This window comes from Myxocyprinus asiaticus, chromosome 9 (genome assembly GCF_019703515.2).
Source record: "Myxocyprinus asiaticus isolate MX2 ecotype Aquarium Trade chromosome 9, UBuf_Myxa_2, whole genome shotgun sequence".
Lineage (NCBI taxonomy): Eukaryota > Metazoa > Chordata > Actinopteri > Cypriniformes > Catostomidae > Myxocyprinus > Myxocyprinus asiaticus.
Genome location: NC_059352.1, coordinates 52,615,704 through 52,642,234, shown reverse-complemented (window position 1 = coordinate 52,642,234; position 26,531 = coordinate 52,615,704). Strand labels below are relative to the sequence as shown.

Genomic DNA, 26,531 nt, shown 5'->3' with positions numbered 1-26,531 from the left:
TACAATGCAAGTGAATGCTGACCAGAACTTTTACAAAGTGTGGAAGAGCTGCCTGTACTGCAGTGTTATCCACTCCTTCCGGTGATGGACATAGCCCACAATTCCCCAGAAGGAGATGGGCCCCAGCCCTTCCATCCCCCAGGCTCCAAGAGGGTCCTTAAGGCACCCATTTAGCAGACCCTTAGGTTCAGCCTCTGAGAAACCCAAGTTATTCGCCACAATAAGGAACCTGGAAGTGAAGTCTCTTACATCTGGGCCGATCGCTGGCTGCAGGTGGCCTCGTGGGAGGGAGAGGGGAAAAGAAAAATGACCAGGAACTCTGCTGGGTCCTAGCAGGCCAGTTCTGTAGGGGAAACAGGAATCCAGACTGGGGCAGAGGGAAACAGGACCGACCGGATCAGGAACCAGTTTGAGGAACAGGATCATCATGACACTATAAAACACATACAGGACCGACTAGAGAACAAGATGAATTGACACTAGACAGCAAACACAAGGAGACTAAAATAGGGAGAGAAATCAAGCGGGAAAATAATAATGAGCAAACAAGGAGGCGGGGTGTGACGTAAGACAGAGAAGCATGTGGCGATACAGAAACAATAACAAAGCCACGTGTTCTCGCAAGAGGTCACTTGTGTGAGAGTTCGGTCACACACACTCCTGACACCTTACCGAAGTGACCTCAGCACAAACATGAAGACAGCTCGCGACCTGGGCGTGCGGTGTGAAGCGAGTGCAATGCGTGTCCACGAGAGACAGACACAAAGACAGACATAGATTATTGATGTGAGTGCATGCAGCCACAATGACACACGTGCAATGCACCCATGTCAATAACAGACAGACAAGGAGTATGAATGTGCAGGTCCCGACACAGACCGGAACCGAACTAGACAGGAAGTCAGGACCCAGACAGCACACTCCAGATATGAAACACAACAGACAGAAGAGCGCGTGGCCGGGAATAAAACAGGGACCGCACGCTCACACGAAGACAGTCATGTCACGGTCCTGTCAGAACAAAGCCCAGACTGACAGAGAGACAGGACCGTGACATGACTGTCTTCGTGTGAACGTGCGGTCCCTGTTTTATTCCCGGCCACGCGCTCTTCTGTCTGTTGTGTTTCATATCTGGAGTGTGCTGTCTGGGTCCTGACTTCCTGTCTAGTTCGGTTCCGGTCTGTGTCGGAAGAGAGACAGGACCATGACACCTGCGTTCTTACCAGCTTATCCAATGTGTGCAAGTGCTGTGCTCATCCGTTTTCACATTTACACACCAAAAGTAGAGCATAATAATGTCAAGCGAGTTTCTTATGTTGTCGGCTTTCTAAATAAGCTGGTTTTAATAGTTGTCAGCTGGGGGTGCTTGCAGCTGCTGCGTTTGCTACCGATGTCGCCGTAAATACAAAGCGACATTTGAGGTAGAGTTTAAAACTATGATCATCTAAGAGTGAAATAAACATAAACCATTTCAATATTTATTGTGTGAAAGTGATTTCTATCAAATTTTCAGAAATGATGAGGATTATTTCTACCACACTAAAAATTTTGCCCCTAATAAAGATTTTATAAACGTTAGCGCACTTGTTAACCAAGTGAACAAAAGTGTCAGTGAGGAGCATGCTTGAGACGAAATAAAGAAAAATCAAGGGAAATATCACTTATGAGCAGAATATATTTTTATCAATAAAGCTGTAAAAAGTCTAAACATATGATTTAATTGTGTGTATTTAGGATAGATACAATGTTAGCTATTAAATTAGCCTCAGCGAGTCAAATGAGTCGATCACTGTATTTGACAAAGGTAAAAATATAATTTCCATCAGCGTCGTTTCCAGCACAGAATTCTATTAAACACTCTACAGAATGTAAGATATACTTAAATATGACATGAATCTCCTGTGATGCATGAACACACACTGATGGACTCTGTTAGTAGACTAATATAAACAAATTGAGTGTGTGAAAAATGTTGTAACGAGACTTTACTAAGTCCACAGTGATAAAAGTACCTAAAGTTGAAGAAACACCCTGAACAGTGTAAATAATGACTGAGTTATTATATAGACACACAATAGCTTAATAGATCACAGACACTCGCTTTTGTTTAACACTGTAGATTAACAAAAATAAAAATGGTCCAGGACGCCTTCAAAACAGCTCAACAGCAAGACAGCGCAGCTGAATGAAACACAATGGAGGGATTCATTTTAGAGTTATAACTTGACACCGCGTCTTTTAAAAGTGGCGCGAGATGTGTATCAAGCTGTCAAAGCCGTTCATCTAGTGCACGTTTATGTAGAAAAACATTTCAATCCAGACAGACCCATCTCTCTTCTCTGTGTGACTGGCTGAGCACCAGTGGGCGGGGCACAGGGGGGCAATGACGGAAAAAGAGGTGTTTCATATGCAGATTTATTTGGTCCTTGTGATGTCACAAGTTCCCGACGTTTTTACAGCTTGGTTTAAATAAATGCTCTTTTTCTATTTAGGAGGAAGTTTTGAGTTCTGAAACTTACAGGATGTTTTTATAGTAGAATGACCTCTTATATGCCAAAAGATCAAGGGACATTTTTATTCCTTATGACCGCTTTAAACTAAACAACAACAAAAAAGTACCCCCCCCCCCCCCCAAAAAAATATCTGTCATGTTCCTCCTTCCTTCCTGAATCCATCTATAAAGTAATGTAATGTGCTGCTGTGTCTGTGTGTTTTTCAGTGACATGCACTGAAACAAAAAGCACCTAGATCACATCTCATTTTACACAACTCATGTTGCCTGGAGTTTCTTGTCTTAAATTTATTGTAAATGTATGTTTCAATGTTTCAATCCAAAAATACTTTAAACAAGTACAACCTATTGATATGTCTATCCCTCACGTGTCATTCCTGTCAAAAATTTAAGATGGCGCTGCTGTAAATAAAATACTGAAGACTTCACTTGACAAGTCTTTTATTAATTACTTGTGTGTGTTTGTGTGTGCTTGTGTATGTGTGTGTGTGTGTACAGGTTTTACTATCCTTGTGGGGACCAAATGTCCCAGTAGAGGAGAGTGTGTGTGTCTGTGTATGTGTGTGAGAGTGTGTGTGTCTGTGTATGTGTGTGTGAGAGAGAGAGAGAATGTGTGTATTTGTGTATGTGTGTGTGAGGATGTGTATGTGTTTGCAAAATATAAGCTTTATAATTTGATTCCGTAGAGGAGATTGTGTGTGTATGAGTGTGTGTTTGCAAAATGTAAGCTTTTTAATTTGATTCAGTAGATGAGATTGTGTGTCGCGTGGTGGCCCTAGAGCGGAACTGAACCCACGCTGATCTCTAACTCATATGACCGGGCTGTAGGTCAAACACGCATGCGTACAGATGAGCTGTAGATCAGACGTCACGTACTTCCGCTCAACATGGCGGCGCAGCGCAGGACTCTGATGCAGAGCGTAAGAAAGTCTTTTTCTCTTATTATTAACATGAACAAGGACACATTTTCACAGCGTTATCTGTAGACGTGTCATACAGATGTGCTCCAGGTGTTGTTGCTGCGTGAATCTTCCATAAACAATCTATACACAGTTCAGTTTATCATTGAACATCTGTTTATAATCTGTTCTGTTCATGCACTGACAGCTCTTAGGAACACACGGTCATTATAACACATACAGATCAATATACTGATGACAAGTGTGTGCTGTGATTTCAGCACCAGAGCTGGACTGATGATCTGCCTCTGTGTCAGCTGTGTGGTGTCGGTTCGGCCCCAAACTGTGTGTACGGCCCGGATGGAAAAGGGTCTCAGATTCACCCGAACGAGGATGGACACTTCCGCTTCAGGTAGAGCTCTGCTCACAGGGTGCTAAATTACCCTTTTACCAACACCTGCCAACTGAAAGTTGAAGTATGTAACTTTTTCTGTTTAAATGTTTTTTTCTATCCCAGCTTAATATACAGATACAACTATAAGTAAGCTGTTCATAAGTTAGTTTTCTGGAAAACTGTAAACACCGTGTCTCTATGAAAATTCCTCTGTTTGTTTTGAGCGACCTGCTTAGACCCGCCCTAACAACGTTACTCAACCAATGGTGTGACTTGGGGGCGGGGCTATCTCTTTGTTTGACCAATGGCAGAGGAGAGGCGTATTGAAAAAGCAAAGTTTATTTTTGCAGTTCCATTTGGTGGCGCTAGTGTAACAGAAATTACATCCTTCAGCTTTAAATAGTTACATATTTCTTACCGGTCGAATTTTTTTTATTTTTCATAATTATATCTTATAATTCTTCGTTTATTAACTTCGGATGGTGACGTTGTTAGAAGACACGTGAGTCGTGACCAGTGTTTGGTGTCGTCTAATTACTTTTTTAGTACAAAAAGTAATGTAACACATTCAATTTAAAATTTCTGTAATCAGATTACAGTTGCAGACCTTCAGTTAAGTTTATTACTTTTAAGTGCATTACTTGGGTTACACATATTTCTAAAATATGAATGTAGAATACATATAAAACATGAATTATGTTCATATGAATGTCTGTTTGTGTTTCTGTGTAAAGTGTTTTTAGAATGCAGCTTAGAAAGTAATTAGTAACGTGATTATTTTTCAGTAAAGTCAGTTATATGATTACAATTTTAGAGAAGTAATTAGTAATTTGTAGTGGGTTACTTTTTGAATAACATACCCAACACTAGTCGCGACAGATATTTTCTCTAGTAGACAATTTGTATGTCTTTGATTTTATTCGCTTGCGTTATTTATACCAGTAAAGGGCAAGACTTTTATTCTTATGGTTTAATATAAACATGTATTATTTTGCAGTTCCTAATAAAGTTAGCGTAAATAAATGTCTACTTGATTAAAGCGCTTGGCGCGTGTTAATTTTGTCTCAGTTGTATGAGTGAGTTGTGATTGGCTCATGTCAGAATGCCGTTTCCTCCTCAGTACGGAGTGCTGTTTCCTGTACGGGGTGTTTAACGGGTATGACGGCAGTCGGGTGGCAAATTTCGTGTCTCAGTGTCTGACAGCAGAACTGTTGTTGGGTCAGCTGAGCTCTAGTCACACGGACGCAGACGTGCGCAGAATTCTCTCACAGGTATCACACAGTGTAACGTACAAATAATCAATGATGTTTTTATAATAATCATTTGACACTGGATAATAGGACAGGACAACAAAGTATTGAGATAATGTGAGCGTGTTTTCATTAAGATGAAGTTGTTTCATTTCCCTTCAAGGCTTTTGATGTTGTAGAGAAAAGTTACTTTGAGACCATCGATGACGCTCTTGCAGAGAAAGCAAACCTTCAAACACAACTTCCTGAGGTAAACACGCACACAAACAACACACACACTAAAAACTAGGGCCGTCAATCAATTCTAATTTTAAAAAAATTTATTTTATCCCCTTTTTCTCCCCAATTTGGAATGCCCAATTCCCAATGCGCTCTAAGTCCTCGTGGTGGTGTAGTGACTCGCTTCAATCCGGGTGGTGGAGGACGAATCTCAGTTGCCTCCGCGTCTGAGACCGTCAATCCACTTATCTTATCACGTGACTCGTTGAGCACGTTACCGTGGAGACATAGCGCATGTGGAGGCTTCACACTATTCTCCGTGGCATCCACACACAACTCACCACACACCCCACCGAGAGCGAGAACCACATTATAGCGACCACGAGGAGGTTACCCCATGTGACTCTACCCTCCCTAGCAACCGGGCCAATTTGGTTGCTTAGGAGACCTGGCTGGAGTCACTCAGCACGTCCTGGATTCAAACTAGCGAACACATGACTCCAGGTGTGATAGTCAGCGTCAATACTCGCTGAGATACCCAGACCCCCAATCAATTCAAATTTTTAATCAAATTAATTAAATAACATTCTGATTAATTAATAAAATGAATTGCAATTAATCATGTATAAAAACATTTGCTGAGAAAGCCCCACAAATAATGATGATTTATTATATAATGATTAAATAATTCTAAAAATAATAATTCAGATAATTAAAATGCATTATAGTGACAGACGAGTAAAGCATTGATAACAATACAATAAATATCTTTAGAATTCAATATATTGTTCATTTCCATATTATTAAACATGAGTCTATCATTGTCCTACAGTTCAAAGCAATCCATTTAGCAACTGAACTCATTCATGTATGTGAGATAGAGTTAATTTAAGGATATTAAAAGAGACATTATTCAGTGACAAATGGGTTGTGTGGATATTGTCTTTGGACACACATTACACGGAACAACTTTTACTGTCAACACGCAGGCCACGTCCACACTAATACATTTTCATTTCAAAACACATCTTTTTCTGTACGTTTGGCCTTCCGTCCACACCGAGACTCATTGTAGTAGAGGGTTGCACATAGAGTTAAAGATCGTTTTTGGGATTTAAGTGTCGATATTGAGATCGTTCAAATGAAGATCATGATGCATCAGAAAATTAATATTTTGACCCACCCCTGCCCGGGACATGATTCATTTCATTCATATTTAAAACACATTATTTTATATATAATTAATCACACTGAATTAACATGTTACATCTAGGAATGGGCATTTTCGAGTAATTTTGTAGTCGTCTACACAAGAAACGAGTACTCGATTACGTAAATTAAAATGCAAGTTAAAAATAACAAGTATGACACGTACGTGAAATATATATTTGGTTTTATACACAAACGTTACCAAGAGTGGTTTCAAAATAAGATAACTTCAACAAACTATGCTTTTGTTTTGGGGAAAGATGAAATAAATATTATGCATTAATAAAAATGGAAAACAAAAAACATTTGCACTCAACCGGAGATTGAGTTTACATATGTGCATTACCCTAATGCCATCAGGAATGGTTTCACATTTTTATCATTTTACATGTTATTATTCATAAAAACAACTGGTGAAAGTTTTCTTTTTATCAGGTGTGCTCTACCCGTGTTAAGAGGTTTCACACACATACATACTGGTCTGATAAACTCAGAATTCCTCATATCTTTCCACCAATAAAAGCTGATCCTCGTCCATTCATTTGCATGACTCCAACAAGAACTGAATACAAATACAGTAGAATTCATTGGCTTTCAAAAACACAGACCCCATTATATCTTCTTCTCTCATCCAACACCTCGATGACACACATCCACAGCGCCCCCAGTGGACTCAATTGTAACTGCAAGATTTGGTGAGCGATTCAGAGGGAATGTACAGTGTAATTCAGCGAATGCACAAAGGAAAATCAATTTGAGATATTAAAGTAGTGATTTTAATACTCGAGTAGCTGGTGCAGAATGAGTACTCAATTAGTCATGCACATCCCTAGATAAATCAACAGCCCTACTAAAAATACTTCTCTAGCTGCTATTTAACAGAAACTTTCACATGTTCTACATAGAAAACTAAAACACTTTTGTACATTTTTCTGGATAAGAGTGTCTCTCTCTCTCTCTCTCTCTCTCTCTGTCTGTCTGTCTCTCTGTCTGTCTCATTGTTTGTCTGTCAGGGTGTGTTTCTCTCAGCTCAGACTCAGAAGATCTCAGAGCGATTGAAGACTTTAGAACAGGAAGTTTCAGGTGGAGCTACAGCAATAGTTGCCCTGATACTCAATAATAAACTCTACATCGCTAATGTAGGTATGTACACACACACACACACACACACACACACACACACACACACACACACACACACACACACTTGAGTGACCCCAGCACTTTATTTCTGTGATGATCAGTGTGTATGTGTGTTTAGGTACCAATCGAGCTCTTCTCTGTAAAACCAGCACTGATGGTCAGAATCAGGTGATCCAGATTGGTCAAACGCACACAACCGACAACGATGATGAGCTGTCCAGACTTGCCCAACTGGGTCAGACACACACACACACACACACATACACTAATCTATAATAGTGTGTGTGTGAACAAATCTAATAAAAATACATGACAGAGGAATTTAATTTCTTTCTGTCTCTCAGGTCTGGATCCGGTGCGTCTGCGGCAGGTCGGTCTGATTTCGGGTCAGAGCAGCACTCGACGGATTGGAGATTATAAAGTCAAATTCAACTACACCGACATCGACGTGCTCAGGTTTGTTCATTAGTGATGGATCATAATAATTAACTAGAAGCATAAGTATGAACAAATTATGAACAAAACTGAACATGTGCTTTGAAATTTGCAGATAAATCAGAAGTGGTCCGTTTTGATAAATTATTAATAATTTTGCACTGTACATATTATTGTAATCAGCAAAAACATCAATCTCATCAAATAGTCATGTGTCATATGTCGTTGGAAAGCTTTTAAAGAGTAGAGTCTGTGGTTTTACTCACAGACAAAAATATGAGTAATAGCTAAGTATATGTCTTTGACAATGATGTTGGTGCTGCTTATATGCTGCATTTTCACTTTTAACTTCACGAAAGATACCATATATCATCTCTTAGAGGAGGTGATTATCTTTCAAACGAGTCCACACACAAGATAATCAGATGTATAGATCATTAGATAATCCACATGAAGCTCAATGTTACATATGACCACCAGGAGATGGCGCCAAATACATGACACAGACTCAATGATGACTCAAATGACACAGAATGAAACTCATTCTGTGAAATCTCATTACTAAAATCATGTCTGCATGCTATGCAAACCTTTAGTCATTGTTGTGTTTGCATGTGTAATTAGTTCTTATGTACAATTATTATGTTTTATTTGTTTGGAGAGCCTTTTGGACACTATGATAAATTATTTTTGATTGCTTTGTCGTATCAACACAAAAATGTTCTCAGATACAGTTGACATGATTGGGAACAAAACAAAAGCAGTTTTTCGGGGCCACCTTATTTACACCCAGAGATATATAATGTCAAATCAGAAAAATAACAAATAAGTACATTTTTGCCTCAATTTTATTTTTTGTGATTTTTTTTTCAGCAGTTTCTAAGGCTGAGAGTCTCAGAATATATCATAATCTACATAAAATGTGAAAAGTTTTCTTTACAATGATACCAAACACTTGACCCTCATTTTTTTTTTTTTTTTTGTAAAGTTATAAGTCTTTAAATTTGGGTATGCCACTGCAACATCTTTAAAAACACGCACGGAGCTTAAAGGGTTTTAAAGGTGAATCTAAGCATTTTAGTGCAGTGATAAATCACAGCACATTATCACCCTCTTTAAGAAGTTGTGTCTGTGTCATATTCAGCACAGCGAAGAATAAGCCAATCATTGCTGAGCCTGAGATCCACGGTGGCCAATCACTGGAGGGCGTTGGGGGTTTCCTGCTGCTGATGTCAGAGGGACTCATCAAAGCTCTTGAGTCTGCACATGGACCTGAACAAGTCAACCAGGTGTGAGAAGATTTTAGACCCATAGACTTACATTGAAGGAGGGACTCCATTGAGACTTGAGGGTGCAAGACTGTTTTGATTTTGGCCTGTAAACAACCAACCAGAACATTGTAACTGGCAATCAGTACACCGAGCAGCAAGGTTGTCTTCAGAAACTGTAAAGTCTAATTAGAAATACTGTACATTTATACTTTTATTTTGTTTGAATGTAAAATCTCTGAATATTTAAATAGGTTTTGCTCTGTATTTGTTTACTAACAGATTCACATGAATTCTGCTGGAGATTGTTCATATTCTAGACTACATTTCCCTTGTCCCCCTGTCAGGAGATCGTTGCCATGGTAGCAGCAGAGTTGGCGCTGCAGAGCAGTCTGGAGGCTGCGGCACAGTCTGTGGTGGAGCGTGTCAAACGTCTGCATCATGACGCGTATGTGAGCGGCAGACAGAGGGTGCCACACTGCGCTCGACATGAAGACATGACACTGCTCGTTAGAGTCATTAACTACACGCTCGCTGACGGCTCGCTCACACCTACACAAGGTCAGATCACAGCAGCGCTTTATAGTGACAGCTGACACCAAAACATATGAACTAATATAGTACCATCAACAACAGTGCTGAGAAACTAAATTCATAATTACAAAAATTTGAATTATATTCACATTTTAAAGACAGGTTGGGTGAAAAATCTACAAAACATCTGATTTTTAAATCAACATGGTCTGCTACATCTTCAAGAGGGCACAACAAATCAATATAAGCCAATCTGCACCATGTTGTAGCAATTATTTATTGCAAAGAACATATCTGGCTGTTAACAAAAGTGCGTAAAATTATAAAGTCAAAAGATTTAGTCAGTTCATATTCTCAAATATTTAGTAAAAAAAATAAAACAAGAAAAGAAACACTTCATTTGACAGTTTTATGTTATCCCTTTAAACTCTGAATTGTTTTTTTTGTTTTTTTTTAAGATTTCCTGTTTCAGTGGCATACCCAAAATTAAAGGCTTATAACTCCACAAAACAAAAAACAAGGAGGGTCAAGTGCTTGGTATGATTGTAAAGAAAACTTTTCAGTTTTTTTAATGACCAAGATTATGATAAATTCTGTGACTTTTAGCCAAAGAAAATGTGGAACAAGCACAAAAAATAAATAAATAAAACGAGACAAAAATGTTTTACTTAATTTTCTGATTTAACATTATATATCTCTGGGTGTAAATAAGGTGGCTCGAAAAACAGTTTTTTGTTTTGTTTCCATTCATGTCAACTGTATCTGAGAACATTTTTGTGTTGATATGACAAAGCAATCAAAAGTTATAACATTACAAAAATAATTTATTATAGCGTCCAAAAACGTCTCCAAACAAATAAAACATAATAATTGTACATAAGAACTAATTACACATGCAAACACAGCAATGACTAAAGGTTTGTATAGCATGCAGACATGATTTTAGTCATGAGATTTCACAGAATGAGTTTCATTCTGTGTCATTTGAGTCATCATTGAGTCTGTGTCATGTATTTGGCGCCATCTCCTGGTGGTCATATGTAACATTGTGCTTCATGTGGATTATCTAATGATCTATGCATCTGATTATCTTGTGTGTGGACTCGTTTGAAAGATAATCACCTCCTCTGAGTAATGCTATGTGATAGTATATGTTCCTTTTATATTTCGTGAAGTTATAAGTGAAAACGCAGCATATAAGCTGCGTTTTCTAGGGGCAGTGGTGGCTTGGCGGTTAAGGCTCTGGGTTAATGACTAGATGGTCAGGGGTTCAAGCCCCAACACCGCCACGGTGCCACCGTTGGGCCCTTGAGCAAGGCCCTTGACCCCATCTGCTCCAGGGGCGCCGTATCATGGCTGACCCTGCGCTCTGACCCCAGCTTGGCTGGGATATGCGGAAACTTAAATAAATAAAATTAAAAAAAAAAAAAAAAAAAAAAAAGAGGGCAGTGGTAGCTCAGTGGTTAAGGCTCTGGGTTACTGATCAGAAGGTCGGGGGTTCAAGCCCCAGCACCGCCAAGATGCCACTGTTGGGCCCTTGAGCAAGGCCCTTAACCCTATCTGCTCCAGGGGCGCCGTATCATGGCTGACCCTGCACTCTGACCCCAGCCTAGCTGGGATATGTGAAAAAGAAGAATTTCACCGTATATGTGCAAATGTATAATGTGTGATAAATAAATAAAATTAAATTAAATTAAATAAAATTAAGCCACACCAACATAAATGTCATAGACATTTACTTAGCTGTTACTCACTATATTTGTGTCTGTGAGTAAAACAAATAGACTGGTTGTATTCTACTCTTTAAGAGCTTTCCAACAACATATGACACATGATTTATCTGCAAATTTCAAAGCACTTGTTCAGTTTTGGTCATAATGTCTACATGCATTATAAAGTAGAGCTTCTAACCTTTCAAACAATACTTATTTTGTGTTGGTCAAGACTGTAGTTATTAATATATTGACATTTATTTATTTTTTCTCATGGGCCCATCTGAGCTCAAAGGGTTAACTTGTTGCACATTAGCCTATATGTAAGCATGTGCATCGTGCAGTTATGATGCATTTATATATGCATCCAAAATTCAAATAGTAACTGTAGCATTCCAATGTGCATTTTTTATCTTTAATTCCACAAATATTCAAATGTAATTTTAATTTGACAGCCTTAATAAAAACTACATAATGCATCTAATACGCAAAATACTTTAAAAGTGCTCGTATAGTTATATTTTGCACTAAATGCATGTTTTCTCATGAGAGTACGAGACCAAGAGTGAGTGCAGCCACACAGACATATACTACGTAAAAAGATAGTTCAAGTGAATTTTTTTGCTTGTTCATGTGTCAAAATGACGGACGGCATTTTGAATGATCAACATTTTTTAATTTCGGTAAATGGCGGATGCCTTAAAAATGCAGCACTCGTGCGTGAGTGGCAGCACAACAGTCAAAGACGGACAACATTTTCAATAAAATTAACAGGCTTTAATGCATTATACAATTCTTAACAGATTAAATGTCATGAGAGTTTGATTAATATATTTAAATGTTCTAATTTAAACTTCTAATATGTAATGACAAATCAGTCGTGTGTGTGTTTGCAGGTGGCCGTATCTACCCCGTGTCTGTGCCGTACTCCAATCATCAGAGCACCAGTAAAACCAGTGTGACTCTGTCTCTGGTCATGCCATCCACGGGAACACTCACTAACGGCTCCAACACAGCGTCCACTCTAGAGGGAGACACGCCTACTGCTGGGTAACGCCCTAAAACACACAGCGAGAGATCTACACAAATAATCAATAAAACTGATCATGAAAATAGTTTATATTCATTTCAGTATCGATTAGTTGAATTTGTGCGCTGTGGCATGTGAAATAAACCCGCATCACATCACACAGGTAAAAAACCCGGTTTAAAAAGCACATGTGCGTCTATAAAAATTGGGTACAACAGAGAAAGTGAGCGCAATATGAATTAAAGTGTTCACCTCCTGAGACCCTAATAAACAAGAAAAAAAAAAGTCTAGAGCAAAGATTGAGATGGAATCCAGCAAACGTCCGGCTCCCAGCACAACACCGACTCTTACACAAACTCAGAGTAAACCAAACAAACATTTATCTACTGAATCCCGTCTGGCTAAGCGGGAACGTGATCGTGGTCGAGCGAAAACTAGAGTGAACATCGGCAGAGCATTTGATTCCTGGAGGGACCTTCGTTCGGTTTTGGGGATCAAAACCGACCCTGAATTGGCGTTCTTCTTATTGGACACAACTGCAAAGCATGTGAAATATATTGCCATAAGGATTGATCTGTGTCATTTTAGCTAACTTGATCTTGCCTGCTAACGCTGACGAATTGCAAGCTACCTTCATAATTTTCAAATAATTTCAACGATCTTCTCTTTATACTAAAAGTCAGGTATACGGATTCACAGTAACTGACATAATGTTAATCTGTAATTATTCAGCAAGGTAAACTACAATAACACATGAAATGAATGCTAGACAATGTTCAAGATAATGCAAAAAGACCCATTCATTAGTGTAACGTAACTTGGTTATACAGAAAATATACAATCTATTATTTTTGATATAAAATGTTTTATTGATTCCATTCAACAAATTAAAATAACATAGCAGAAAATGCAGAATCAAATTATGTACAATTAAACCCTTCCCCCACCCGACACAAACACTCACCCCAGTGGTCACAGGGAACTGTTGAGGAGAGGCTGTTTGAATGTGTGCTTTAGAGGTAAATAAATGAGCGCTCCACAGGATGCTGGATATGCTCAAGTTTTGTGAGGTTGGTTTATTACATCTGTTTAAATGAGATATGTGCATATTTGCAGATGGTATATGATATTAGTTTTATTGATATTTGCCTTTTATCATTAGATAAGACAGTTAAAAGTTACAGGGAACTGTTGAGGAGTGAGAGGGAGAATGAAACAGACGAGCACTTTAACATTATGAGCTAAAACGCATCTGCCACTGCTCTGATATGCGCACCGTTTACACTGTGTTGTGCTCTGGACTATTATTGCAGTAACACGATGGCATGTAACAACAAAATGAACCGTTACTGGTCATTTACATGTCTTAGTCGTTTCACATGCAAGCAGGCGATTTTCGGCACCCTCAAGAAAAAATCGGCCAAATGGGAAACTTTATTGGCTGATGCGATAATTAAAAAAGTCAGAATATCGGCAGATTTATCGGCCTTGATGATATATCGGTTGACCACTAGACCAGTCACTAGATCAGTGTCCTGAACTTAAAAAAAAATTTTTTTTATTATAAATTTTCCTTAAGAACAAAGAACAGTTTTCATACAGTTCTTTCATACTTTCAGAAATCAGTATTTATGATTTTTTTTTTTTTACTATTTTATAGATATATATTTGAAGTCAAAGAATAATCTCTAAGGCTTTGTTCACACTGCAGGAAAAATCAGATTTTTCCTCATATCTGATTTTTTTGAGTGACTGTTCAAACTGTAAGTTATATGTGGCCAGATCAGATTTTTTCTGTTCAGACTACTGTCGCTTTTGCTATCACATCCACGTTAGTTGTCATGGTAATGCAGCAAACTTGTGTATATTCACCATGCATGAGATTTTAGCGTTAATTATGCTTTTCATGAGGGCAGTATCGAAATATGAACATTTGGTTTGGATGCTGATTAAAATCTGATTTTTCTTAATGCGTCTCAGTCTGAACGGTCAGATCTGATTGCATGTGGGGGTTTTTCGTCATTTGCCTCAGCCAGACCTATGAATGTGGTTTGGATGAGGCTTGTAAAAATCAGATTTAATGTGTTTTTGTCCTGTTCAGTCTACAAAAACCTAATCGGATTTGAATGACAGTGTCCAAAAAAATCAGATTTTTTTCTACCTGTGTGAATGTATCTTAATATTCTGGGTGGGCCTGGGTCCACCCAAATTAGACCCTTGTCTACACCACTTTGTGGTTTTCTTGACAAACTGTACGAACAAACAATTAATCGATTATAAAAAATAGTTTTTGTTGCAGCCTTAATTTACACCTACTGTACCTGATGATGTTTTCCTTAATGTATCTTGATTTAAGGAATATTTCGGGTTCAGATTAAGCTGAATCGACAACATTTGTGGCTTTTTTTGCTTTGGACGAGTCAAAATAATTTTTTGTGGTTATCAACATTATGCCACAAATGCAAAATTTTGCTTAACTTTTACTGAACCCAGAACATTCCTTTACATTTTTCTTCATGAATATGTTTATAGACATGTAAATAACATATAAATGTCTCTCCACGGCCCCCCCAATTAACTTTAGTCTAATGACACCTCTGATTCCCATGACTGTAGATGCCTTACTGCCCATAAATGAGCTTCCTGACCCCGCCCCTCATTCTTACCCCACCCCTCCTGCTGTCCCCGCCCCTGACCCCACCCTCCTGTCTGTGTGTGCTCCTCCCCTCAGTCAGAGCCCGACGGCGACGCTGCAGTCAACTAACACACACACTCAGAGCTCCAGCTCCAGCTCCGGTGACGGCAGTCTGTTTCGACAGAGAGGAAGTCAGGCCGCTCAGCCCGATGAAACCGGACGCGTGCCACCGTACGTGGACTTCACACAGTTTTACCGGCTCTGGGGGACGGACTACGGCGACGGACAGGGCCTGCCTGCAGAACTCGGACCTCAGTGAAGAGACCAATCAAAACGCAGAGAAGTGGGAGGGTCATTTAGTTTGTCCAGTAGGAACACTGCTTTCTGAACGTTCCAGTATCAGCATGAATTATCAACTCAGACTAATGACGTGGATCACAGAAAGAAAACACACAAACCATGTATAGAATATTTTTTTACTGTTGTGAACAGGTAACAGTCTAGTCAGTGAGATTAAACTATTTTTGGGGGGGGAATATTTCACCCAAAAATAAATATTCTGACATCCTTTACTCACACTCATGTCGTTCCAAATCTGAATGCTGTAGTTTTTTGCGTGGAACACAAAAGAGTGTTTCGTAGAATCTCTTTTCCATATAATGACAGGTCAACGTGACATCAAAACAATTTAATTTTGCTCACACAAAGTTGTCATATGACTAAAAAACTCTGAACATAGCTTGGAGTGATATGAAGCACTTATATGGCACTTGTATATATTTTTTTGTCATGTTTGGAGCTTGACAGGCATTATGAACTGTTGTTGTAAAAGAGCTGATTCTTCCATATTTCTCCTTTTGTGTTCCACAGAAAATATAACCACATATAGGTTTGGAATGACATGAGGTTGAGTAAATAATGACAGAATTTTTGAGTGAACGATCCCTTTAATAGAACCATTAATAAAATGGTTTGACTGACTGTATCAATGGGAAAAGTGCAAATGTTTGTGATTCGCTTGTTCACAGTGATTTTTATCGACCAGTATCAGGCATGAATCTTTATGGCATTTATTTTCTGTGTGTACAAATGCTGGATGGACATCCTTGACTTTTTATAACCGTATAATATTAATGTGTTATTTCTTAGCATTTTAACTTCATTCTGTTTGATCTTCTATGGAGTTTGACAGCTGGGATCAGTGAATGAATCCTGCACAGATTACAGTTTATTTGCAGTAAATGTTATCAGTTCTTTGAGTTTCTAGTGCTTTCTGTAATAAACAATAGAGGCTTTGATTTCATAATGTGTCTGATTTGCTGTTTATTATTGTTCTGCCAAAGTTGGTAGAATGGCTCTGAATCTCACCGTTGTATTCAGACATGTACACAGACATCTGATTCTAAATGGTGCTGAAATAAACAACAAAACCTTTCTCCTTTGATGGGCTTTCAAAAGTAGCTGTGTATTCTGATTAAATAATTGTTTGGTTATAAAATCACAAAAAACATTTTATTTAATATTTGTTTCACCATTCTTTGAAGGTAAAGTAAAATGTAAATTGACATCACAGCTCACAAGCAGGAATGATGAAGGAAGATAAATTGAGCATGCTTTTTCTTTATGACAAATGCTACTGTATTCGTAAATATCAATTGGATATATTTATACAACATCAGCCAATCAGATCTGAGCAGCCAGTAATTTCTATAGTGAATGGCTGATCATTATCATATTTAACCCTGCGTTTCAAACAGCATAAATGATGCACTTCAAAAGGAGAACAATCCTGGTTGTCATACTATAAATAATAGACTTTTCCAATTAAAATGACTAAACAAGTGAGTTGCGACTGTAACAGTTATTTCCAATATAAGGAATTGGTCCTGATCATGATCACCTCTGAATCCAGCGCACATGAGGACGCACTGGTACTGTAGGAGGTTTTCAAGGAGCCTTGTACAGTTTTTGAGGAATTACCACAAGGCAGTGCCATAATAAAAGAATTTACAGCTTTGCTTTTATCTTTTTTTATTTTGCAACATACAACAAAAAGGCAAATTATTAAGAAAAATGTGTCCTTACAGTATACCAACTTGTGCATAAGCATAGAAATTAACACAAACAATAACATAAAAATTAGGTTCTATATAAACCCATATAAATGTTTGTCTTAAGGACTTTTCATGCGTTTACCGCATCCAAATACAGGGACAGCTCCATTTTAAAAACGTAGTTGGGATGGTGTTTTGAAGAATCTACATTTATGTACAAACAAAAGAAAACAATTCCTCAGTTATTATACCAAATTGTACAAAATTCCAAGAAATAATAGGTATGACAGATATTTTTTGGTTTGTCCAACTGTACGCGTCGTTCCAAAAGATCTGCACCAAATTACAATTAAAAAACATGTTCAACTATGTCTACATATTTATTAAACATTTGACATATTTGAATTGACAATGTTAAATCTTACTCTGGATATATGTCATTAATCATCTTAAAGTGCACCTCTGTGCATTTAGGGGCAAAAGGAAACTATTTGTTAGTAAAATTGCATTGCCACTGTATATTTTAAATGTTCTTTTACTAACCTAATCATAATGGTATACTTTTGATAACTTTACTATAAACCTCACAATTTAAATTATTTCAACTACAAAAATGGCTGTGATTCAACATGTTACCATCTTTATCCATAACATGTCACATTGACCATATCCCTTTAGACTGATTTGTTTCTATTTGTCAAATTGGTCATTTGTAGTGTCTGTTGGAGATGAGATGTCCTCCTCTTCAAACTTGAATTGTGGTGTTCCGCAAGGATCTGTGTTAGGGCCAATTTTGTTTTCTCTATATATGTTACGTCACATTTCTGTGATTTGAAAATACAGCATTAATTTTCATTGCTATGCAGATGATCTACAGTTATATTTGTCGTTAAATCCCAATGATCTGTCTAGTTTAAATGTTTTTCAAGCGTGTAGAGCAGATATAAAAAATTGGATGGCATGTAATTTTCAGCAGTTCAATTCAGATTAAACAGAGGTTGTCATAATCGTTCATGGTTTTAAAGAGAATCAGACTGAGTCAGCACTTAATCAAGTAGTCCCGAATATACACTTTCATACTAACTTAAATTCTGAATATCACGACAGGAAGTTAGTTCAGTCTTGTTTTTATCAGTTAAGGAACATTTCCAAGGTGAGACATGTTTTGAGTTTTAGGGACACAGAGATGCTTATTCATGCTTTTAATTAGTCTCACCTTGATTATTGTAATGTCCTGTTTTCAACTTTAAAAAACACACTTTAGCACGACTACAATCAGTGCAAAATGCTGCAGCCCGACTTTTGACACGAACAATGATTTTAATCATATTACTCCAGTTTTAGCTTCTTTGCATTGGTTACCAATTCATATTAGAGTTAATTTTAAGATTTTATTAATTACATATAAAGCATTACATGGGTTAGTGACTGATTATTTAGCAGAACTTATGAAACAGTTAGACCTCTTAGATCTTCTTGTCATGAACTGTTTGCTGTTCCAACATCCAGATGCAAAACTAAAGGTGAGAATGTGTTTGTAGTGAACGCCCCTCGATTAAAGAACTACCTGCCCTGTGATATTAGATCTGCTGAATCTGTGTCTGTTTTTAAGTCTTGTTTAAAAACTCATATGTGTAAACTTGCTTTTACTATTTTACTGTATTTTTTTGTTTTGTTTTACTGAATATGTTTTGATTTTATGTGAAGCACTTTGTGCTAAATTGCTAAAAGGTGCTATATAAATAAATGTATTAGTTATTATTTATGCTACCAATCATCTATAAATAAAGATGTTCTATTCACTAAAATACATTATTCCAGATCACTTTGTAGCTCAAACGCTGTTCCTGAGATAGAAGCAATCTAAATTCTCCTTGGGTGTTCCAAATGACTTTCTGGGAAATGTTTTGACTTTGAATTTCCTGGAAAACATACACAATTGGCATGTAGCCTATAACTGAGAGACCCTCTTGGCAAAAAGTTATAAAAACAATTTAATTTCATCCAAACGTCAAACTTCATGAACTCAGAATTGTCATGATTTGTTCGGATCTAATATTCATTAGTGTACATTATCTTTCATCAAAATGTAATAACTTGCTCCGCCTCTGAAACGGCTTTCATTTTCGTCTGACGTCATCAAGCCCTCTTTTTACAATCCAATCAACCCTCATTAATAAAATGAAGTCACGCCCTATATTTACCATCACACTGTGAAGTGTATTACGTTTATGCACATTTGTAAATGTATGGTAATATAAGTTTGATTTTGTAAGGACTTTTTTGTTTTCTGTTGTTCGATAATCCGTTTTTAATGATCGTGCACACATACTTTATACTAATAATAAGCTAGTTTATATTAATATTGATTTGTGAGATGAGAGCGCTTGAAGTGTCCGTGTGAACCGCTGGTCGTCGCACTCGGTGTGTGTTTACGGCTGTTGATGTCGGTGGTCCGGGAGGGCGGAGCTGCGGGTCTCTGCGCCCCCGGTACAGTCAGACACCGAGCACTGCGGGGGCGGAAAAGCGTCATTTGGGCGCATAAAAAAAAGAGACTTCTGGCCCCCGTTAACGGAGAAATAGGGACAGAGGAGGAGGAGCTCGAGGCGTAACGTGTAAAAACAAACCGAGAGTGATTCTCCTCCGCATCAGGATGGATTCAAAAACAGGCAACACCCGACAGCAGCGCGGTTCACCCCCATCACCGCCCGACCGACACTGACGGCCCATCCGCCCCTCACCGAGCGAACGGACCTCCGGCCGTTTACTTTCACCTCCAGCGGGACCGAAGCGCCTCCTTCATCCGCAATGAACATCTAGAACATCATCAGGCGATGGGTGAGACGACCTCACATGCACAGACAGACAGACAGAGAGACAGACAGACAGACAGACAGACAGGACGGGTGGATGGGGAATGGATTTCACACAAGAGCATCCGTGCGGGAAAACAGAAATGATTAGAAATGATGGGCGTCTTATCTCTGTTCGGCTGCTGAGTGATTTTGTCATGTGCAGTTTGACATTGCAGATTATTTATCGTGTCATACGCCAGATACAGTGTGCCTTTGAATCTCTGGTGACGTCAGTCATGTACATGTATGATTTTAATATGTAAATGAAGCATTGTGTTGGTAAAACAGCTGATGCGGTTTCTGATCAGATCCGTGTGGAAATATAATAATAGAAGGGTTACTTTACCGTTCTGCTTGCTGGATTGTCAGGTTTAAAGGAGTAGAACATTCTGTCATCATTTACGCACCCTGATGTCGACCCAAACCCGCATGCTGTTATCTTTTTCTGTGGAACGCAAATGGTTAATTGTTTGAAGAATATCTGGGCTGCTCGTTTCTGTATATTGAAAGTTAAAGGAGGCGGATGCCGTTGAGCTGAGAATATTACAATAAATTACCATAAAAGTGTCAAGTAGTTCATATTCAAACTATCGCATTTGTGTTTGTTTATGGCATTTAAATTGGGTATGCAAATGAGATTTATGTGTTGCAGCTTTGGGTAGGATCGTCAGTGCATAACTACTTCAGTTTGTGTCTGTTTCATGCTCAAAGCTGTCGTATGACTTCAAGCCACTAGGAATATTGCGCACAAGTCACATGGACTACTTTTATTGTTCTTAAATGGTTCTTTTGATGGTTTGATGGATGGTCTGGTGTGAGCTAGCGGAAAAGAGCAGCAAAAATTCTCCTTTTCTCTTCTGCAGAAACAAGAGAACGTCCTATGGGTTTGTAACAACATGATGTACAGTATGAACAGGTGTGTCTTTATTCTCTGTTCTGGTTCTGTTCGGTGGTGTTCTAGATGTGGATGGAGTTTCAGCTCACAGGTGACTGACCTACAAACATACGGTGAGCAGATGTTGCGTGTCAGTCATCAACCACTCTTAAGATAACAGATGAAATCATTGTTTGTTTGATTGCAGGATTTTTGTCTGTATTTGGGAAAGAGTTTAAAATGATGATGGTGTTCTGAAGTCACATTGACTCGTCTTCTCTTCAAAACAACTGACACGTCAATCAACTAGATTGTGACATTATTTGAAGATAACGTAAGTGGTGTTTATTCCTGCTGGCATGATGCCTGGGTGTTCTAGGTGGTTGCTAGGATGTTGCTATGCCGTTGCTATTGCCTTCGGAGCGGGTGTTAGTTTGTTGCTATGCAGTTGCTTGCGTGTTCTAGGTGGTTGCTAGGATGTTGCTATGCCGTTGCTATTGCCCTTGGAGCGGATGTTAGTTTGTTGCTATGCTGTTGCTTGTGTGTTCTTGGTGGTTGCTAGATGGTTGTTTATTGGGTTACAGTGCGGCAATTACAACAGAAGTGAAGGGGGCCAATCCATAAACGTCCTACACTATTCAGTTCCTGCATTTGCAGTTTTGGAGATTCCAGCAGCAGGTGATAATAAAGTTCATGTCCAAACTCTGAAAATATAGTGGAACATCAAAGTATGTCCATGACGATTGTAGCCATTTTTTGAAATAATATTAAATAATAAAATGTATTAGATTTGTGTTAAACTACAGTATATATAGATCATGGTTTATTTTTCAATTATTATTATTATCATTGTTTATATTTACAATTGTATTTATGATCTAATTTATATTGGTATTTTTCCACCTGTTGTCGTAGAGTGATTTTAAGGTGGAAGGAGAGAGTAAAAATTGGATTTGGTATGGTTTTTTGGACCACTTCATTATTTTGATTATATTTTAGTTTTGTTTGAAGTGTTTTTTGAATTAAGAAATATTTTTTCATGTTTCAATAAATGAATAACATTTGTCATAATCAAAATCGGTCGGTAGAAGTGAAGTGCGTGCCGATACAATCACTGTTAATACTAGCCATGATTTGTGTGTCAGTAGATGAAGGTGATTAATAATACTTACAGTTGTTTACATACACTTTAGCCAAATACATTTAAGCTCAGTTTTTCACAATAGAAAACATTCCCTGTCTTAGGTCAGTTAGGATCACTACTTTATTTTAAGAATGTGAAATGTCAGAATAATAGTAGAGAGAATGATTTATTTCAGCTTTTATTTCTTTCATCACATTCCCAGTGGGTCAGAAGTTTACATACACTTTGTTAGTATTTGGGAGCATTGCCTTTAAATTGTTTAACTTGGGACAAATGTTTTGGGTATCCTTCCACAAGCTTCTCACAATAAGTTGCTGGAATTTTGGCCCATTCCTCCAGACAGAACTGGTGCAACTGAGTCAGGTTTGTAGGCCTCCTTGCTCGCACACGCTTTTTCAGTTCTGCCCACAAATTTTCTATTAGATTGAGGTCAGGACTTTGTGATGGCCACTCCAATACCTTGACTTTGCTGTCCTTAAGTCATTTTGCCACAACTTTGGAGGTATGTTTGGGGTCATTGTCCATTTGGAAGACCCATTTGCGACCGAGCTTTAACTTCCTGTCTGATGTCTTGAGATGTTGCTTCAATATATCCACATCATTTTCCTTCCTCATGATGCCATCTATTTTGTGAAGTGCACCAGTCCCTCCTGCAGCAAAGCACCCCTCAACATGATGCTGCCACCCCCATGCTTCACGGTTGGGATGGTGTTCTTCAGCTTGCAACCCTCTCCCTTTCTTCTCCAAACATTACGATGGTCATTATGGCCAAACAGTTCAATTTTTGTTTCATCAGACCAGAGGACATTTCTCCAAAAAAGTAAGATCTTTGTCCCCATGTGCACTTGCAAACTGTAGTCTGGCTTTTTTATGGCGGTTTTGGAGCAGTGGCTTCTTCCTTGCTGAGCAGCCTTTTAGGTTATGTCGATATATGACTCGTTTTACTGTGGATATAGATACTTGTCTACCTGTTTCCTCCAGCATCTTCACAAGGTCCTTTGCTGTTGTTCTGGGATTGATTTGCACTTTTTGCACCAAACTCCGTTCCTCTCTAGGAGACAGAATGCGTCTCCTTCCTGAGCTGTATGATTGCTGTGTGGTCCCATGGTGTTTATACTTGCGTACTATTGTTTGTACAGATGAACGTGGTACATTCAGGCATTTGGAAATTGCTCTCAAGGATGAATCAGACTTGTGGAGGTTCACAATTATTTTTCTGAGGTCTTGGCTGATTTCTTTTGATTTTCCCATGATGTCAAGCAAAGAGGCACTGAGTCTGTAGGTAGGCGTTAAAATACATCCACAGGTACATCTCCAATTGACTCCAATTAGCCTATCAGAAGCTAAATTAGGCTTGACATCATTCTCTGGAATTTTCCAAGCTGCTTAAAGGCACAGTTAACTTAGTGTATGTAAACTTCTGACCCACTGGAATTGTGATATAGTCAATTAAAAGTGAAACAATCTGTCTGTAAACAATTGTTGGAACTCATGTCACGCACAAAGTAGGTGTCCTAAATGACTTGCCAAAACTATAGTTTGCTAATATGAAATCTGTGGATGTAAACTTCTGACTTCAACTGTTCTAATTTAATTGAGTGTACATCCATATCCTGACGAGAATCATATTTTCTATGCATATGAAAGGAGCGTGTCACTGTTATAGAAATATGCCTGACAATCAACAGTTAATACACAAAAGAACTTGAGTCCATATTTCTATTCTTCTAATTCATTGCATACAGTCCATTTACACTACCAACTTCTTATGAATGTGCTGTTTTTGTTTATATCGCTGGTGCTTGAGGGAATGGACTGTATAATAGGATGCAGACGCTGCAGTAATTGGAGAAAAAACTCATAATTCAATTGCACTTGACCCAGTCCATTAGCACATTGCACAAAATATCACCAAACCCACTTGCGCCTGGACTTAGCGCATGTTTGAATGAAAATACCAAAACTTCATGGCCATGCCCACTGACTTTACACGTATGACATATGGCGCTTTTAAAATAGGGCCCATAATGTTTATGTCTTGTAGTTATACTTTTCAGTCGGTGTGTATGTTAGTGTTTATGGAATGGTCCTGTTTACTTTTATTGTAAGTGCCTCACTGTAATCATTTTTTTTATTATTATTTATTGTGGTATTGTGTATTGAACCTGGAGTATTTCTTGACATGAGGCAGAGTGATGCCAGACAAAACAGCACTAATGAATCACTAATGAATTTGAACAGCTGAAGGAAGGTTGTGAGATGTCAGGTTGGGTCATGACCTCTTTACCTGAGTTAATGATGCTTACATTTAACTAAGGCTGGGTAAAAATATAGATTTTCCGATGCAACGCAATCTTCATTTGAATGATCCCAAGATCGATGAGTAAATCACTCAATTATGTGACCAAATTTTGCACTATGCTACTAAAAATGTCTGTGATTGGCTAGTATAGTGGTGAAGAAGTTCAACAGCGAGATTCTTTCACCGCCGTGTTGAGAGTAAAAGTTTGGTTTGACTCGTTCTGTATAACGTGTGTCCAAAGACGAGATCCACACAATCCATTTACCATTGAATAATGTCTCTTAATATCCTTTCTGTTCTTTACAGTCAGTTGTTCATCAAAAACAACAAAAATAGAAACATTTAATTCAAATCTCACATAGCACGGATGCAACTCCACTCTCGTTAATATGTGCTCGCTGAACTGCCGCTATTCTTAAAGAGACAGTACCGTTTTAGCATTTGTTCTACATATCAATAGAAATACTTGTAAATTGTACAAAAGATGCATGTTAACATATATAAACATAAATTCAGTATAATATATGCATTTTCAAGACATCATATTTATTGATAAAATACATGAATTTATAAATTTAAAAAAAGCTAAAATGTGATCAAAGTGATGAAGTTAGAGGATCCCCTGAATAATTAACGGTATTAGCAGAGAGAGAATTTATTTAATATGTAAACAAAATGGATATTATAACTGTATTATCAAATCGAGAGCTTTCTAAATCAGAATTGAATCGAATTGGGAAATCTGTATCAATAATACCCTGCCCTACATTAAACTAGATATTATAATGGTTGATTTTTCACTGTGTGGTTTCATTGTCGTTTGTTTACCAGTGTGGTGAAACAATAAACACAGACTGTAACTTTGCAATCTCAAAACTTCCTCTCCAATTGTAAAAAAGCATTTATTGAGACTGAACTGCAGAAATGACTGCCTTCGACACCTTTCCAATGACATCTATTGGCTGATGAAAAACGGCTTGTGTTGACTTTAAAACTGAGTTCATGAACATCACACATCTATTTTGAATACAGAAGATCAGAGATGAACACATGAATGAACAGATTTGCTGAGGTTTTGATTGATAATGTTTAGAAGCAGTTGTGTGTTTTCAGTGCGTCAGGCCTGTGAGAGTGTTTGTGTCGGTGTCACCTTACACTCACGTCCTCAACACACCTACTGCAGTCAGAATGGTGCTGATCTGTTGTTGACCTCTGAGAGTGTGTGGAGCGAGACGCATGATGGAATGTTCCACTGGCTTCTGTCCGACGGGGGAGTTTCACTGTTGTTGCTGGACACTAGGGTGGGGCGATATGGCTTCAAAAATGATATCTCGATATTTTTCAGCTTGCATGACAATAGCTCAATAATTATGTGTTTGCTCTGAAATGGCTCAAAAGTTATTTTATTTTTTTAAATCAGAGGGACCATAAATCCGTGCAAACAGCAATCGTAGCCAAGTAGATTCAGTATTTTAAAGCCATTAAATAAAAATCTATTTAAAAATAAAAAAGGCATGTTTCCCTACAGTTTTGCACTAAATGAACACAAGGGAGAATGAGTTTAATCACTGATATGCACATTTATATTTATATTTGATATACAATGATACATAGTAGCTTAAAAAAAGCATTATTTACCTTCATATATTTTTACTAAAAAAAAATGTGTAAATGAACAAGGTGCACAAAAACTACTCTACTTATATTGCATAATACTAAATTATTACTGTGGGACCCCATCAAGTTTATTATTATCATTATTATTTTGAGGGTTTACAATGCTCTGCATCTGGTGAAGCGCTGTTGTCCACTCCTTTCTGTTATACTGTGCCACCTTTGTAGATTTGTATGATAATTTGTAGCGATTACTAAAGTTTGGAATTGCCAGAATGTTTAAACATTCAGTACTTTATTTTTTTCACAATTCATGTCCGCAAGAGTCCCGCGTGTGCACAGAACAGCCCATCACCCAATCTGAAGCGCACACAGACCAAGTTTGTCTTTAATCGCAGTCCATTGCAATTTTATGCCATTTTTGTGTTATTTTGATTATTTATGCTGC

At 38.0% G+C, this 26,531-nt stretch overlaps 2 protein-coding genes across 14 annotated transcripts in view; both read left to right on the top strand.

Moving 5' to 3' along the window:
* The first annotated feature begins 3,311 nt into the window (after positions 1-3,311).
* On the top strand, positions 3,312-19,054 carry tab1 (TGF-beta activated kinase 1/MAP3K7 binding protein 1). Its single transcript, XM_051706944.1, has 11 exons — positions 3,312-3,432; positions 3,693-3,823; positions 4,926-5,076; positions 5,219-5,305; positions 7,497-7,626; positions 7,745-7,861; positions 7,971-8,082; positions 9,206-9,350; positions 9,677-9,890; positions 12,472-12,625; positions 15,337-19,054. The coding sequence occupies exons 1-11, from the start codon at positions 3,400-3,402 to the stop codon at positions 15,557-15,559; spliced, it is 1,497 nt and encodes a 498-aa protein (XP_051562904.1). The 5' UTR covers positions 3,312-3,399; the 3' UTR covers positions 15,560-19,054.
* Positions 19,055-19,566: 512 nt separating this feature from the next.
* mgat3b (beta-1,4-mannosyl-glycoprotein 4-beta-N-acetylglucosaminyltransferase b) overlaps positions 19,567-26,531 on the top strand; it is a 38,663-nt gene continuing 31,698 nt past the window's right edge. Inside the window, exons 1-3 of one of the 13 annotated variants that reach the window (XM_051706929.1) lie at positions 19,567-20,132; positions 21,111-21,135; positions 21,232-21,357. The gene's annotated coding sequence lies outside the window, so the exon portion shown is untranslated. Of the gene's footprint in view, positions 20,133-21,012; positions 21,358-21,607; positions 21,702-26,531 lie in introns of those variants that run through there. The other 12 variants (XM_051706932.1, XM_051706931.1, XM_051706926.1 and 9 more) reach the window with 12 other exon arrangements.

Bases quoted from the DNA above. Each gene is read 5' to 3' on its own strand.
- tab1 (XM_051706944.1), top strand. From the start codon at position 3,400: ATGGCGGCGCAGCGCAGGACTCTGATGCAGAGC. The intron at 5,306-7,496 runs GTAAACACGCAC...TTTGTCTGTCAG, and splicing joins TTCAAACACAACTTCCTGAG to GGTGTGTTTCTCTCAGCTCA. The intron at 12,626-15,336 runs GTAACGCCCTAA...TCCTCCCCTCAG, and splicing joins GGAGACACGCCTACTGCTGG to TCAGAGCCCGACGGCGACGC.